Consider the following 15,312-nt stretch of genomic DNA (forward strand, 5'->3'; position numbering starts at 1 on the left):
TTATGAAAGAGATCAGTGGTCATTGATTCCCAGGGACAATGCATTTGAGATAATGCTTTCCTTATGGTAAATATTTAAATTCTAGTCAAAATTAATTTATGCCATCTTAGGAGTGCATTTTCTGAGGGAACCTTTTGTTATTTTGATTCTGTCATTGAAATAGTAGTTTCAGAAAATGAAAACCTATTTTAGCAGAACGTAAACAGTGGATACAGATGTCCTTTCAAAACACACAGTATGAATGGGCCATTTTCTAGGGACAAAAGTACTAAACATTTCTTATTTTTGACTAAGGTTACCCATTAGAAATACACTGAAAAGTGAACTGATGAGGTTTGCCTGTGGATGCTCCCCTCCCTTTGCTCCTTACATTGGTGAACTCACTTGTCCTCATCTGCAGACACTATCCAGTCCATAGTGTGGGCTAGCCTGGAACACTGCTCCAGCATCTAAGTGCTCCTGGTTGTTGTCATACCCTGCTGTTGCTGGCAAAGCTGGAGGCTGCTGATTTGCCTTGTGGTCCTCTTGGTACCTATTCCTACTTGCCTTTCAGAAGAAAGTGGTAGTATTCTCTGGGTGTTCCTTAGGAAGTATTATTATGAGAAGTAAGACTATTTTTGAAAATAGTCTGGTCATTCTATGATACCTGTTGTACTTGCTATGTCTAATACACTGTTTAAACCATCTCTCTCCCATTCTTGTCTTCTTGGCATTGGCTTTTTGAACCCAAGTATACATTTTTACATTACCACATTAAATTTAATTTTGTTAGATTTTACTCATTGTTCTGGGAAATTTTTATGTCCTTTTGTTTGTCATATAGTATATTCACTATGCTTCCAAGATATATGTCACCCAAAATGTCAAAATACCAACTGGAAGGAAACCTCAAGAGAAAAGAAATCAAATACTTCACAGAGTGTCCCTTCATGAACACCACTAATTTCTAAAGTGGCTTCTTTTAAAAATTTCATCCTAATCACTTTAGTCTTTTACACAGTAAACCTCTACATCTAACCCTTTGGGAAAAACCTATCCCAACTCCCAGGAGTTAGTTCTACCCTAGGATTTGGGCCTCTCCTCCATGAGGCTAGCCCTAGGTGACAACATGAATCCTCTTTGAAAGTTACCTTCCCAAAGGCTAAGTTATTGAGTCTAGGTTAACAGGGTGGGGTGTGTCAATAGATCCATCCAGGGTAGGCTTTGGTACTTCGCAGAAGAAGTCCTTCTCAATCTGTCTTCCTCCTGAGGTGAAACTGTGCTCCCTCATGCTTTCCATAGCATTCTGCTCTCCTGTCCCAGAACAATAATCCTTAACTGAATGGTATAATCTGAATCAATAATGAGAACCATTTTCTTGTGAAGACATCATCTACATCCATTCTCTCCTCTTATAATGAAGATTGTGCTTGAATCATTAAAAGGCCTAGTTCCCCTTTCCAGGGGCCCACTGGTAAATTCAAAACAGGGCTCATTATAATGTTTCACCAAATAACGGGAACATTTACTCCTTAGGGCCACTTTATATGCAGAAAGACCTAATAGATACCTTGACATAAAGTTTACATTGGGCAAATTAGAATTCTTATTCGGGCTGTATTCTCTTACTAATCTCCATATATACAGAGGACACTATGATAATTTATTATGCCCCAGTTGGGAGCAATAACCCAGGGGTCAAATTTTGGCTGGTGTTCTCATTACACCTACTTGCTAATTTGCATGAAGCAAGAAGAAATGACTTTTGGGGAAAAAAATCAGGGCCTTTTCTTTCTTTTTTCTCAATTTTTAAAATTTTTAATTCAATTCAATTAACATCTAATGTATTATTAATTTCAGAGGTAGAGATCAGTGATTCATCAGTCTTATATAATACCCAGTGCTCATTACATCACATCACATTAATGTCCATCACCCAGCTACCCCATCCCATGACCCCTCTCCCCTCCAGCAACCCTCAAGTTGTTTCCTATGATTAAGAGTTTCTTATGATTTATTTCCCTCTCTGGTTTCATCTTGTTTTATTTTCTTTCTCTCTTCCCGTATGATCCTGTTTTGTTTCTTAAATTACACATATGAGTGAGATCATATGATACATGTCTTTCTCTGATTGACTTATTTCGCTTAGCATAATACCCTCTAGTTCTATCCACATCATTGCAAATGGCAAGATTTCATTTTTTGATGGCTGAGTAGTATTCCATTGTATATATATACCACATCTTCTTTATTCATTCATCTGTCAATGGACATCTGGGCTCCTTCCTTAGTTTGGACATTGATGTGGACATTGCTGCTATAAACATTGGGGTGCAGATGCCCCTTCAGATCACTGCATTTGTTATCTTTGGGGTAAATACCCAGTAGTGCAATTGCTAGGTCTATTTTCAACTTTTTGAGGAACCTTCATACTGTTTTCCAGAGTGGCTGCACCAGCTTGCCTTCCCACCAACAGTGTATGAGGGTTCCCCTTTCCCTGCATCCTCACCAACATCTTTCATTTCTTGACTTGTTAGTTTTAGCCATTCTGACTGGTGTCAGGTGGTATCTCATTGTGGTTTTGATTTGTATTTCCCTAATGCTGAGTGACGTTGAGCATTTTTTCATGTGTCTTGGCCATTTATAGTATTCTTTGGAGAAATGTCTATTCATGCCTTCTGCGCATTTCTTGATTGGATTATTCTTTGTGTTGAGTTTGATAAGTTCTTTATAGATCTTGGATACTAGCCCTTTATCTGATAAGATGTGTTTGTAAATATCTTTTCCCATTCTGTCAGTTGTCTTTTGGTTTTGTTGACTGTTTCCTTTGCTGTGCAAAAGCTTTTTATCTGGATGAAGTCCCAGTAGTTCATTCTTGCCTTTGTTTCCCTTGCCTTTGAAGACATGTCTAACAAGAAGTTGCCGCGGCCAAGGGCAAAGAGGTTTCTGCCTATGTTCTCCTTTAGGATTTTGATGGATTCCTGTCTCACAATTAGGTCTTTCATCCATTTTGAGTCTATTTTTGTATGGTGTAAGGAAATGGTCCAGTTTCATTCTTCTGCAGGTGGCTGTCCAATTTTTCCAACACCATTTGTTGAAGAGATTGTCTTTTTTCCACTGGATATTTTTTCCTGTTTTATCAAAGATTAGTTGACCATAGAGTTGAGGGTCTATTTCTGGGTTCTCTATTCTGTTCCATTGATCTATGTGTCTGTTTTTGTGCCAGTACCATACTGTCTTGATGATTACAGCTTTGTAATAGAACTTGAAGTCCGGAATTGTGATACCACCAGCTTTGGTTTTTCCTTTTTTCAACATTCCTTTGGCTATTCAGAGTCTTTTCTGGTTCCATACAAATGTTAGGATTATTTGTTTCAGCTCTGTGAAAAATGTTGATGGTATTTTGATAGGGATTGCATTGAATGTATAGACTGCTCTAGGTAGCATAGACATTTTCACAATATTTGTTCTTCCAATCCATGAACATGGAACGTTTTTCCATTTCTTTGTGTCTTCCTCAATTTCTTTCATGAGTGTTCTATAGGTTTTTGAGTACAAATCCTTTGCCTCTTTGGTTAGGTTTATTCCTAGGTATCTTATGGTTTTGGGTGGAGTTGTAAATGGAATCGACTCCTTACTTTCTCTTTCTTCTGTCTCATTGTTTGTGTATAGAAATGCAACTGATTTCTGTGCATTGATTTTATATCTTGCCACTTTGCTGAATTCCTGTATGAGTTCTAGCAATTTTGGGGTGGAGTCTTTTGGATTTTCCAAATAGAGTATCATGTCATCTGCAGAGTGAAAATTTGACTACTTTGCTGATTCAGATGCTTTTTATTTCTTTTTGTTGTCTGATTGCTAAGGTTAGGACTTCTAGTACTATGTTGAACAGCAATAGTGATAGTGGACATCCCTGCCGTGTCCCTGACCTTGGGGGAAAAGCTCTCAGTTTTTCCTCATTGAGAATGATATTTGCTGTAGGCTTTTTGTAGATAGCTTTTATGATATTGAGGTATGTTCCCTCTACCCCACACTGTGAAGAGTTTTAAGAAAGGAGGCTCTAGGGATGCCTGGGTGGCTCAGTCGGTTAAGTGTCTGTCTTTGGCTCAGGTTGTGACCATAGGGTCCTGGGATCGAGTTCTGCACTGGGCTCCTTGCTCAGTGGGGGAGACTGCTTCTCCCTCTGCCTCCTGCTCTCCCTGCTTATGCTCTTTCTCTCTCTCTGACAAATAAATAAAACCTTTAAAAGAAAAAAGAAACGATGCTGTACTTGGTCAAATGCTTTTTCTGCATCTATTGAGAGGATCATATGGTTCTTGTTCTTCTTTTATTAATGTAGTGTATCACATTGATTTGCAGGTGTTGAACCACTCTTGCAGCCCAGATATAAATCCCACTTGGTTGTGGTGAATAATCATTTTAATGTACTGTTGGATTCTATTGGCTAGTACTTTGGTGAGAATTTTGACATCCATGTTCATCAGGGATACTGGTCTGTAATTCTCTTTTGGTGGGGTCTTTGGTTTTGGGATCAAGGTAATGCTGGCCTCATAGAAAGAGTTTGGAAGTTTTCCTTCCATTTCTATTTTTTTGAAACTGCTTCAGAAGAATAGGTATTAATTCTTTTTTTTTTTTAAGATTTTATTTATTTGACAGAGACAGAGATAGTGAGAGCAGGAACACAAGCAGGGGGAGTGGGAGAGGGAGAAGCAGGCTTCCTGCCAAGCAGGGAACCTGATGTGGCTCTTGATCCCAGGACCCTGAGATCATGACCTGAGCCGAAGGCAGACGCTTAACAACTGAGCCACCCAGGTGCCCTAGGTATTAATTCTTTAAATATTTTGTGGAATGCCCCTGGGAAGCCATCTGGCCCTGGACTCTTGTTTGTTGGGAGATTTTTGATTACTACTTCAATTTCCTTGCTGGTTGTGGGTCTGTTCAGGTTTTCTGTTTCTTCCTGTTTCAGTTTTGGTAGTTTATATGGCTCTAGGAATGCATCCATTTCTTCCAGATTGCCTAATTTGTTGGCATATGGTTGCTCATAATATGTTCTTATAATTGTTTGTATTTCTTTGGTGTTGGTTGTGATCTCTCCTTTTTCATTCATGATTTTATTTGGTCCTTTCTCTTTTATTTCTGATAAGTCTGGCCAGGGGTTTATAAGTTTTGTTAATTCGAAGAATGAGATCCTAGTTTCATTGATCTGTTCTGTTCTTTTGGTTTATATTTCATTGATTTCTCCTCTAATCTTTATTAATTCTCTTCTCCTTCTGGATTTAGGTTTTATTTGCTGTTCTTTCTCCAGCTCCTTTAGATGTAAAGTTAGGTTTTTTATTTGAGACCTTTCTTATTTCTTGAGAAAGTTTTATATTGCTATATACTTTCCTCTTAGGACTGCCTTTGCTACATCCCAAAGATTTTGAACAATTGTATTTTCATTTTCATTTGTTTCCATGAATTTTTTAAATTCTTTTTTTTTTTTTTTTTTTGGTTTTTATTTATTTTGACAGAGAGTGAGAGAGAGAGTGCACGAGAGCAAGAGCAGGGGAGAGAGTGAGAAGCAGGCTCCTCACTGAGCAGGGAGTCTGATGTGGGGCTTGATCCAGGACCCTGGACCATGACCTAAGCTGAAGGCAGACGCCCAACCGACTGAGACGCCCAGGTGTCCCTAAATTCTTCTTTCATTTCCTGGTTGACCCATTCATTTTTTTAGTAGGATGCTCTTTAGCCTCCATGTATTTGAGTTCTTTCCAAATTTCCTTTTGTGATTGAGTTCCAGTTTCAAAGCATTGTGGTCCACAAATAGCCAAGGAATGATCCCAGTCTTTTGATACTAGTTGAGACCTGATTTGTGACCCAGTATGTGATCTGTTCTGGAGAATGTTCCATGAGTACTTGAGAAGAATGTGTATTATGTTGCTTTAGGATGGAATGCTCTGAATATACCTGTGAAGTCCATCTGGTCCAGTGTGTCATTCAAAGCCCTTGTTTCCTTGTTGATCTTCTGCTTAGATGATCTGTCCATTGCAGTGAGTGGGGTGTAAAGTCCCTTACTATTATTGTATTATTATTGATGTGTTTCTTTAATATTTGTTAGTAATTGGCTTATATAATTGGCTGCACTCATGTTAAGGGCATAAATATTTACAGTTGCTGGATATTCTTGTTGGAGAGACTCTTTAATTATGTTATAGTGTCCTTCCTCATCTCTTTTTACAGTCTTTGGTTTAAAATCTAATTTGTCTGATATATGGATTGTCATCCCAGCTTTCTTTTGATACCCAATAGCATGATAAATACTTTTCTGCCCCTTCACTTTAAATCTGGAGGTGTCTTTGTGTCCAAAGTGAATCTCTTTAAGACAGCTTATCAATCACTTGCTTTTTTATCCAATCTGATACCCTATGTCTTTTCATTGGGACAATTAGTGCATTTACATTCAGAGTAACTATTGAAAGCTATGAATTTAGTGCCATTGTATGACCTGTAAAGTCACTGTTTCTGTATGCTGTCTCTGTTCTTTTTAGATCTATGTTACTTTTGGGCTCTCTTCACTTAAAGGATTCTTTTTAATATTTCTTGCATGACTGGTTTAGTGATTACAAATTCTTTTAGTTTCTGTTTGTCCTGGAAGCTTTTTATCTTTCCTCCTATTTTGAATGACATCCTAGCTGGATAAAATATTCTTGGCTGCATATTTTTCTCATTTAGCACCCTGAATATATCATGCCAGTCCTTTCTGGCCTTCCAGGTCTCTGTGGATTGGTCTGCTGCCAGTCTAATATTTCTACCATTGTAGGTTATGGACTTCTTGTCCCAAGCTCCTTTTAAGATTTTCTCTTTGTCTCTAAGATTTGCAAGTTTTACTATTATATGTTGAGGTGTTGACCTATTTTTATTGATTTTTTTTTTTTTTTTTTTTGAGTGGGGTTCTTTGTGCCTCCTGGACTTGAATGCCCGTTTCCTTTCCCAGATTAGGGAAGTTCTCCATTATAATTTGCTCCAATATACCTTCTGCCTCTCTCTCTCTTTCCTCTTCTTCTGGGAACCCAATTATTTTAATATTGTTTTGCTTTATGGTATCACTTATCTCTAGAATTCTCCCCTCATGATCCAGTAGCTCTTTATCTTTTTCTTAGCTTCTTTATTCTCCATCATTTTGTCTTCTATATCACTAATTCTCTCTTCTGCCTCATTTTTTCCTAGCAGTTGGAGACTCCATTTTTTATTGCACCTCATTATTAGCTTTTTTGATTTTGACTTGGTTAGATTTTAGTTCTTTTATTTCTCCAGAAAGGGATTCTCTAGTGTCTCCTATGCTTTTTTCAAGCCCAGCTAGTATCTTTATAATCACTCTGAACTCCAGTTCCGACATGTTACTAATGTCCATATTGATTAGGTCCCTGGCAATCAGTACTGCCTCTTGTTCTCTTTTTTGAGGTGAGTTTTTCTGTCTTGTCATTTTGTCCAGAGAAGAATAGATGAATGAGAGAACAAAATACTTAAAGGGCAACAATGGCCCCAGATAAATATACACTAAACAAATCAGAAGAGACCTGAAATGGGGGGCGGGGGATATGATCAGGCTGTTGAAAAGAACAGAGCCATACACTAGATTTTGGGTGCACACACACACACACAATTCAATGAAAGGATAGAATGTTACTGTAAAAATGAAAGTTAAAAAGGATTTTTAAAAGAGTTGATAAAATAAGAAATTGGTTGAAAGGGGAAAGAGGAAAAAAATTAAAATTGAAAGACTAAAGAATTATGGGGAAAAAAAACATGAATTCTATATACTATTTTCCCCTAGCACTGGAATTTTGCAGTTCCCTATGATCAGTAAACTTGGTCTTAACTGGATGTTCTTGCTGATCTTCTGGGGGAGGGGCCTGTTTTGCTGATTCTTGGGTGTCTTTGCCCCAGGCTGAATTGCACCACCCTTGTCAGGGGGCCAGGTTAAGTAAGCAGCTCCTCTGGATTGCTCTGTGTGGCTTTTGTTCCCTGAAGGCTTTCCACGCAGCTTTAGAGGATGAGAATGAACATGGTGGCTTCCCAATCTCCAGCCCCAGAGCTGAGAGCTCAGGCCCCACTCCTCAGTGAGCCCTCAGAGAAAAGCAGTCCATCACTCCTGTCTCCCTGGTCTCCAACCACACTCTGTGGTCACCCAGCCTATGACCGAGCATTTCTATCGCAGGCACGCGACTCCGGTTTGAGTCTTCAAACCCTGCAGACTCCTCTGCCATGCTCCTGTGCTGCTCCTCTGAGGGGAGGAGGGGGGGTCTCCCCGGTTCTGCCGCTTGTTGGGCCTCTACTCAGAGAGCAGTGGCCCAACTGTGCCGCAGTTCGTGGTTTATGGCAACCCCAAGCTGAGAGCCCTCTCCTGGGCTTGCTGATAGCATCTGGCTTCCCCCTTCCAATGCCTGGGAACTCTGCTGCACTCCAGCACTGCAGGTCTTCCTGTGACCCTGGGGATTCTGAGACCACACTGGCCCACCTAAGACTCTGCCTGCTTTACCACCTGATCACCTTTCAGGCAGGGAGTCCCTCACCGGAGCAGACTTCTAAAAGTTCTGATTTTGTGCTCCACTGCTATATCACTTTCTGCTAGCCAGCTTATGGAGGATCCCTCCTCCCACCCCATGGTCTATCCTCCCATACATCACATTGGATTCACTTCTCCACACCTCCTACCTTGCAGAAAGTGGTCGCTCTTCTCTTTGTAGAGTTGTAGCTATTCTTTTCTTAGATCTGTTGAGTTTACAGATGTTCAGAATGATTTGATAGCTATCTAGCTGAATTCCTGTGACCAGACAAAACTAAGATCTCCTACTTCTCTGCCATCAATCAGGGCCTTTTCTTATACAAAATATAAATTCAGTAACTGCTGATTGATTAAAGTATTTTCTTATTTTATAAGATCTGGGATTTTGAGACAGTAGACACTGCTGATTCTATTGATGAGACTGGATTGTTAGAGATCGAGCCCATTAATGAACTTCAAGTAGGCAAGAATGTCAAACTCTTCTCTATGATAAAAATGAACGAGATTGGAAGTAACTTTTGGTTGGCTCAGGTAAATTGTGTTCTCTCTTGGCTCTTTAAAGTTACCTAGACATAAAATTAAAATAGTAACATAATTTATTGTCCCTGTAAGTCCATTTTACTATTAAGAGTACTATTGATAGGTCAAGGAAGACTACCTGAATTTTGGTATTTAGTTGACCTGTATTTTATATGCAAAAAACCAGTTAGCTTTCTTATTATATTAAACTGACTCTGTGTATTATGAAAATGTTTCATTTATTGTGTGTTCTAAGATATATAGAAGTTGCTTTTGTTAAATTTCAATCATACTTTAAAACACATGTAAGCTTTTGGTATTATTGTTTGTCCTTTAACTAGATCACAGGAAGAAAGTTCTTTTGATAAAAGTTAAAAATGATAAACTATTATTAGGTATTTAATTTTTTAGGATGCCAGTGGAGCCATATGGAAGCTTGACCTTAGTTTTTCAAATATTGTAAGTTGTCTTTTTCATTTTTCCTGTAATTTTTATAACAAAAGTCTGTTATTCTTCTTTAAAAGATACTTTATCTTTCTCCATACTTGATCATTGTTCCCATCAAAAACTTGTCCAACATGTCCTAATCCTGAGAATTTATTCTCTCTCTCTCTGATTTTATAAAAAAAAGGAGATATCTCAGCAAACTTTACCAGAAAAGTGGCAGTGACAGTGCCTAATGTTATCCAGTGCTTTACAGTTGTCATAAACCTATGGTATTTTCATTTATATTATCTCCTGCAACCCTCATGGCTACCCTGATAAACAGGTAGACAGTTGTCATCACCTCGTTTTACTGGTGAAGAAAAGGAAAGCCTTCAAGTGCAAAGCCAGTACTGTTTCTCCTAATTCCAAAGTCCAGCACTCTTTCTAGCCTTTTATGCTTTTTTTTTTTTTTTTTAAGATCTATTTATTTAGAGATGGGGGGATGGGTGGGGGGAGAGGTAGAGAGAGAATCTCAAGTAGACTCCCCGCTGAGCACGGAGCCTGACATGGGGCTTGATCTCACCACCCTGAGATCATGATCTGAGCAGAAACTAAGAGTCGGATGCTTAACTGACTGATACACCCAGGCGCCCCAACATATTATACTTTTAAAAATTTCTATTCAGATAAAATCACACATGTGTTATAGGGTTCTATTTATATTTTTTAAAAACATGACCTTAATTTGATGTTAACTTATCTTTAAGATCTAATAGGATTTCTTTTTATTATCAGACTCAAGATCCAGACTGCCTCTTCTCCTTCCATTCTGGAGCTGTCGAAGCCTTGGCAGTCTCTCCCCTCACTTACCTCATGGCCACTACTGCCTTGGATTGTGAGTAGGAACTCTAAATGAAAATACATCTGGTCTTTTTTGTTTTGTTTTCCACACAAAATTTTATATGTGTTTGATGAAAAGCATTTGAGAACTTCTCCAAAAGGTAAGCCTCTTGATACAGCGAGGTGAGTTTTTGTGGAGGGGAGAGGAACTAAAGTACAGCAACCTTGGTCATCATGAAAGATTAAGGATACGGTCAGTTACAAAAATGCCATTCATTTTGGTATTAGCCACATTCATGTTTTTCCTATTTTATTTTTTCACCTTCTTTCTTCCTTGATACATGGTGAATCTTTTGTGGGCTATGCAAGGTGAAATTAATCCATCAGTCAATCATCAGTTGTTTGCTTTATTATCCATGCCTACAAATTACCTGGTTGAGGGTATACATGTAAATTTTTGACTAAAGAAAACCTATTAGATTATTAGTTTATTTATGTATGAAATTTCTTGTTATGTTCAACATGTTAAGTGAACCAAGGTTATTTTAAAAGATGCCATATATATAACTTGTTTCTTTTAAAACTGTCTTTCTGTAGGCTCTGTTCGAATCTATGATTTTGCTAGCAAAACTCCTTTGGCGCAGATGAAATTCAAACAAGGAGGTACTGCCCTTGCTTGGGTACCCCAACTGGTGAGTTAATGATAATGAACTTCTACTGGAATCTATTGGTAAATATGGTCTATCAGTGCTATTTCTTAGAAATATATTTTATGACTCTGGATTTTAGAGAAGAACAAAAATTTTAACTTATTCACTCAGAATGTGATAGAAATCATATGACCTTGTTTTTGTGGTTTTGGTCCTGTTTTAACAAAAATCTATTTTTTATGCCACTTACAAGTTAGTAATCATTTCATGTTACAAAATAATTACTCAACTTTGTGTATCTATCCTTTATCTGAATGTGATTTCATTCCTTCTATTTATATTTCCAGCACGCCTGCAATGTGCTGGGTCTTGTTCTAGCTTCTGGGAATGTACTGATGAACAGAAAGACAAAAATACTTGCCCTCATGCATCTTACACTTTAGTGGGAGGGAGGAGGCAGAAATGGACAATAAAGAAAAATAAGTAACATGTGATATGTTAGGTAATGATAAGACCTATGGAAAAAAATTAGGCAGACATAGGGAGTCATCCTAGTTATCCATTGCTATGTAATGAACCACTACAAAGTGTAGTGGCATAAAACAGCAATCATTTTATTTTGCTCATATGCTCTCTGGATTGGGAAATCAGACAGGTGACAACAGCAGTGGATTGTCTCTGCTTCATGTCTGGGGCCTGGAATCATGTAAAGGCTTCTTTATCATCGGTCTGGCATCTGGGTTGAAGGCTGGGCGAAGCTCGGATGTCAATAGGAGTGCCTACCTAATAGCCTCTTCGTGTAGCTTGTGCTTCATAACAGTTCTTCATGGGTGACAACTACACTTTATTTTTCTTTGAGCCTCTAGTGCCTCTACAGTACATTTAGACACATAACAAATATTTATTAAATGAACAACCTTCAACTGGAGTTGGATGGGGTACAGTTTTTTTATTACCAAGACTCTCATAACTGCCTTGCCTTAGCGATGATCACTCTGCTCTAAAGAATATCAGGGCTCTTGCCTTTCTCCTGAATGCCTCCCAAGACAGCAGATTTAGTATATTTGGACACTGCTAGGTTTCTTTCTCCAGCCCAGACTGCTCCTCTGAGCTGCAGACTATGTGTCATCCTCATTTTGAGATCTCCAGGGACCCTCAAACCCAACCTGTCTAAGACTAGATTCGTGACACTCTGCTGGCCTCCAGCCAGTCCACCTCCATAACAATAATAGCAACAACAAACCACACAGACATTTGGCTCCCTTTCACGGTTTCCTATCTCCATAAATGGCTCAGTCATCCTTGACACCTCCCTCTGCCCTTCTCCCCTGTATTCAGTCATCACCAAACAGGGCCATTATCGCTCTCTCTAAACTATGCCCGTATCCCTCCTGTCCATGATACCACCTCAGACTAATTGACCACAATCACTCTCCTGGAGTAAGGCAGCCATGACTTTATAAGTCTCCCCAGAGGTCTCCCTGCACCCTCTCTAGGCCATCTCAGTTCTGATTTGCACAATGCAGCTACGATGATTTTCTGAGATAGCAAACCTGATCATGTCACCCTCTTTCTCCACACACACCCACACGTGCGAGCACACACCTACCCACACGCGCGCGCGAGCGCACACACACGCGCACGAGCGCACACACACAAACCCCCACATGCGCGAGCACACACACACACACACACACACACACACACACACACACACAAACAAACCCCCACACGTGGGAGCACACATACCCACGAGCACACACACACACACACGCGCGCGCGTGCGCGCACGAGCACACACGTACACAAACTCCCAACTAAAAACCTTTCAATGGCTTTCCACTGCTCTTGGGATGAAGATTATCTTAATGTGACATGTAAGCCACTTTGTGACCTGGGCCTTGCTTATCTCCCTCTTTAGCTTCTTTTCTGCCACATAACCTTTGCACAAGCTATATCCTCTCCCAGGAGTGCTTCTCTCATCTCCCTGAACTTAATTTCTGGGCATCTTTCTGGTCTCCGCTCCACCATCTCTTCCTTAAGGAAGCCCTCAGTCTAGGTCAACTTTCTTTGTTATATGCCCTCAGAGATTGTTTCTTTCCTTTAGCATTTATTTCGGTTCATAATTTTATACTCATCTGCGTGATTAATGTCTGTCCTCCCCCTAGACCATAAATTCGGTGAAACCAGGGACAAACTGTTTATGCTCACCCTTGAGTTGCTGGTGATAGGTGCCTGGCACATGGTAGACAGACACTACACCAGCATTTGCTTCTCCAGTGTTTGAATTGCCATTGCTTACCTGTTTCATCATCAGTAGTGATAAGGAACTATCCTAGAATAGATGGAGGTTACCAGAAAGTGGTATAAGGAATTACCAATGAGCAGTCAATGTTAAATTACTTGGCTAACTAATGAATCATTGAACACTACATCAAAAACTAGTGATGTACTATACAGTGGCTAACTGAACATAATAAAAAAAATTACTTGGCTAAATAAAATACGGAGTTATATAGTACAACTTTTTTTTTAAGATTTTATTTATTTATTCATGAGAGACAGAGAGAGAGAGAGGCAGAGGGAGAAGCAGGCTCCCCACTGAGCAGGGAGTCCGATGTGGGACTCGATTCCAGGACTCTGGGATCATGACCTGAGCCGAAGGCAGATGCTTAACCATCTGAGCCACCCAGGCACCCCTGTAGTACAACTTTCTTAACTAATTTCAGATTTGTTGCATTTAATTTTTTTCTAAGGTAAACTACACCGGAGCACAGATTATTGTAGGATTCGAAGATGGGGTGGTTCGAATTCTTGAACTTTATGATCCCAAAGGGCTCACAGTTTTTGCAGGACGGAAGAAAATTTCTGATGCAGATATTAATTTGAAACAGGTTTTCAAACCCCATACTGCTCGTGTCACTGCTTTAGCTTATGAACGTGATGGAGAAATTCTAGCTACAGGGGTAAGTGGTAGATTTCCTTTTGTTTCCTTTTGAGCTTTCATGGTTAAACTTACCTTATTCATTTTCCTACCTGATGATAACTTATTTGCTGATGTACGTTTTAGAGAAAAACCCATAGTTTGTTTCTCTATGTTCATATTCTTTCAGTATAGTCTGTGCATGACACTTCAAAATTTTCTTACAAATTGAGTTCTAATGCTTATTTTAAATGAATAGAAATTTTCAACTGGGAGTTATGATCATGTTTTATGTATAACCAATATTTTATCACATAGGTATATTCTTATATAGAATTGCCATAAGTGAAGAGAATAACCTTGTACATTTTTTTAATGCATTACTAAGTGAGTATATGCTTTGTGGAATTTTTTGTGAGTTAACCTATGTACAGGTATGGTGATCATTTCTTTCAGAAACACATCCTGGAACACTTGGTTTGTCAAATGTTCTCATGGGGGAAATGAAGCAAATATTTGAAATAAGAATTTTCCCAGAATAATCTGGGACATATGATTATTGTGGATATAGATATACAGTGGGTATACTATACCTAGTAAGTGCTACTCTGTACTCTATGGAATAGATGTAAAAAAAAACCCCATATTTGTTGGGTATTTCTCTTTTTCTTAGAGTAAAGATCAAACCGTCTTCTTCTTTGAGGTAGAAAAGGATTATAAGCCAATAGGGTATATTACTACTCCTGGACCTGTTCGCCAGTTAATATGGTCTTCGAACTCCCATGTAAGTAATTATTATTTGTCTTCATGTTTAAATCTCAATTACAGCATAATGAAGTGATCTGGAAGATCGAGAATAGCAGGTGGAATTATTATCATCCCTCCTGGGTCCTGCAGTGAGGGGCTGGGGAATGCTCTTAGCTTGGCTAATAGAGCATGACTGGGGAGCCCCACATCACAATTGTTACTTCCTCTCTCTTCCATTCTCTAAATCGTTGGTCATGATTCCCTTCCCAAAACATTGGGTTATATCAGGCTTTGCTTTAACCTGGTGACTTTATTGAGATACACTTGTCAGAATGTGTTGACTTGGGTCTATCAGTCCTTTTGACATTCAGAAGTTCAGTTCTATCTAAGATCTGAATGTCCTTGCCCTCATCTTTATCTCTTTGCTTCTACCCCCGTTCTACCTCCATTTTTCTCTTTGAATCTTCCACTGACTCTTTCCTAACAACAGCTGGTGATTTAGTATTGGTTACTGATCTTATTTAATGCCTCTAATTTCCCTAAGTTTGAGCATAGGATAACTCCATCATCTGAATATTGATTTAATGTCTAAACCAAATGCTGTCCTGGATTCTAGGGTAATACTGATTGAACTGTATGGAAGTAACATCTATTATCTACTTTAAACTCTTCTAAAGAAAAGT

General features: G+C 39.0%; 1 protein-coding gene across 1 annotated transcript in view; it reads left to right on the forward strand.

Moving 5' to 3' along the window:
* The window catches only part of CFAP44 (cilia and flagella associated protein 44), a 139,052-nt gene that overhangs the window by 28,961 nt on the left and 94,779 nt on the right, over positions 1–15,312 (forward strand). The window contains exons 10-15 of the mRNA XM_027581715.2: positions 8,900–9,055; positions 9,455–9,502; positions 10,265–10,364; positions 10,907–11,001; positions 13,716–13,925; positions 14,556–14,666. Coding sequence (XP_027437516.2) covers positions 8,900–9,055; positions 9,455–9,502; positions 10,265–10,364; positions 10,907–11,001; positions 13,716–13,925; positions 14,556–14,666 — 720 coding nt within the window. The remainder of the gene's footprint in view (positions 1–8,899; positions 9,056–9,454; positions 9,503–10,264; positions 10,365–10,906; positions 11,002–13,715; positions 13,926–14,555; positions 14,667–15,312) is intronic.

Source organism: Zalophus californianus, chromosome 1 (genome assembly GCF_009762305.2).
Source record: "Zalophus californianus isolate mZalCal1 chromosome 1, mZalCal1.pri.v2, whole genome shotgun sequence".
Taxonomy (NCBI): domain Eukaryota; kingdom Metazoa; phylum Chordata; class Mammalia; order Carnivora; family Otariidae; genus Zalophus; species Zalophus californianus.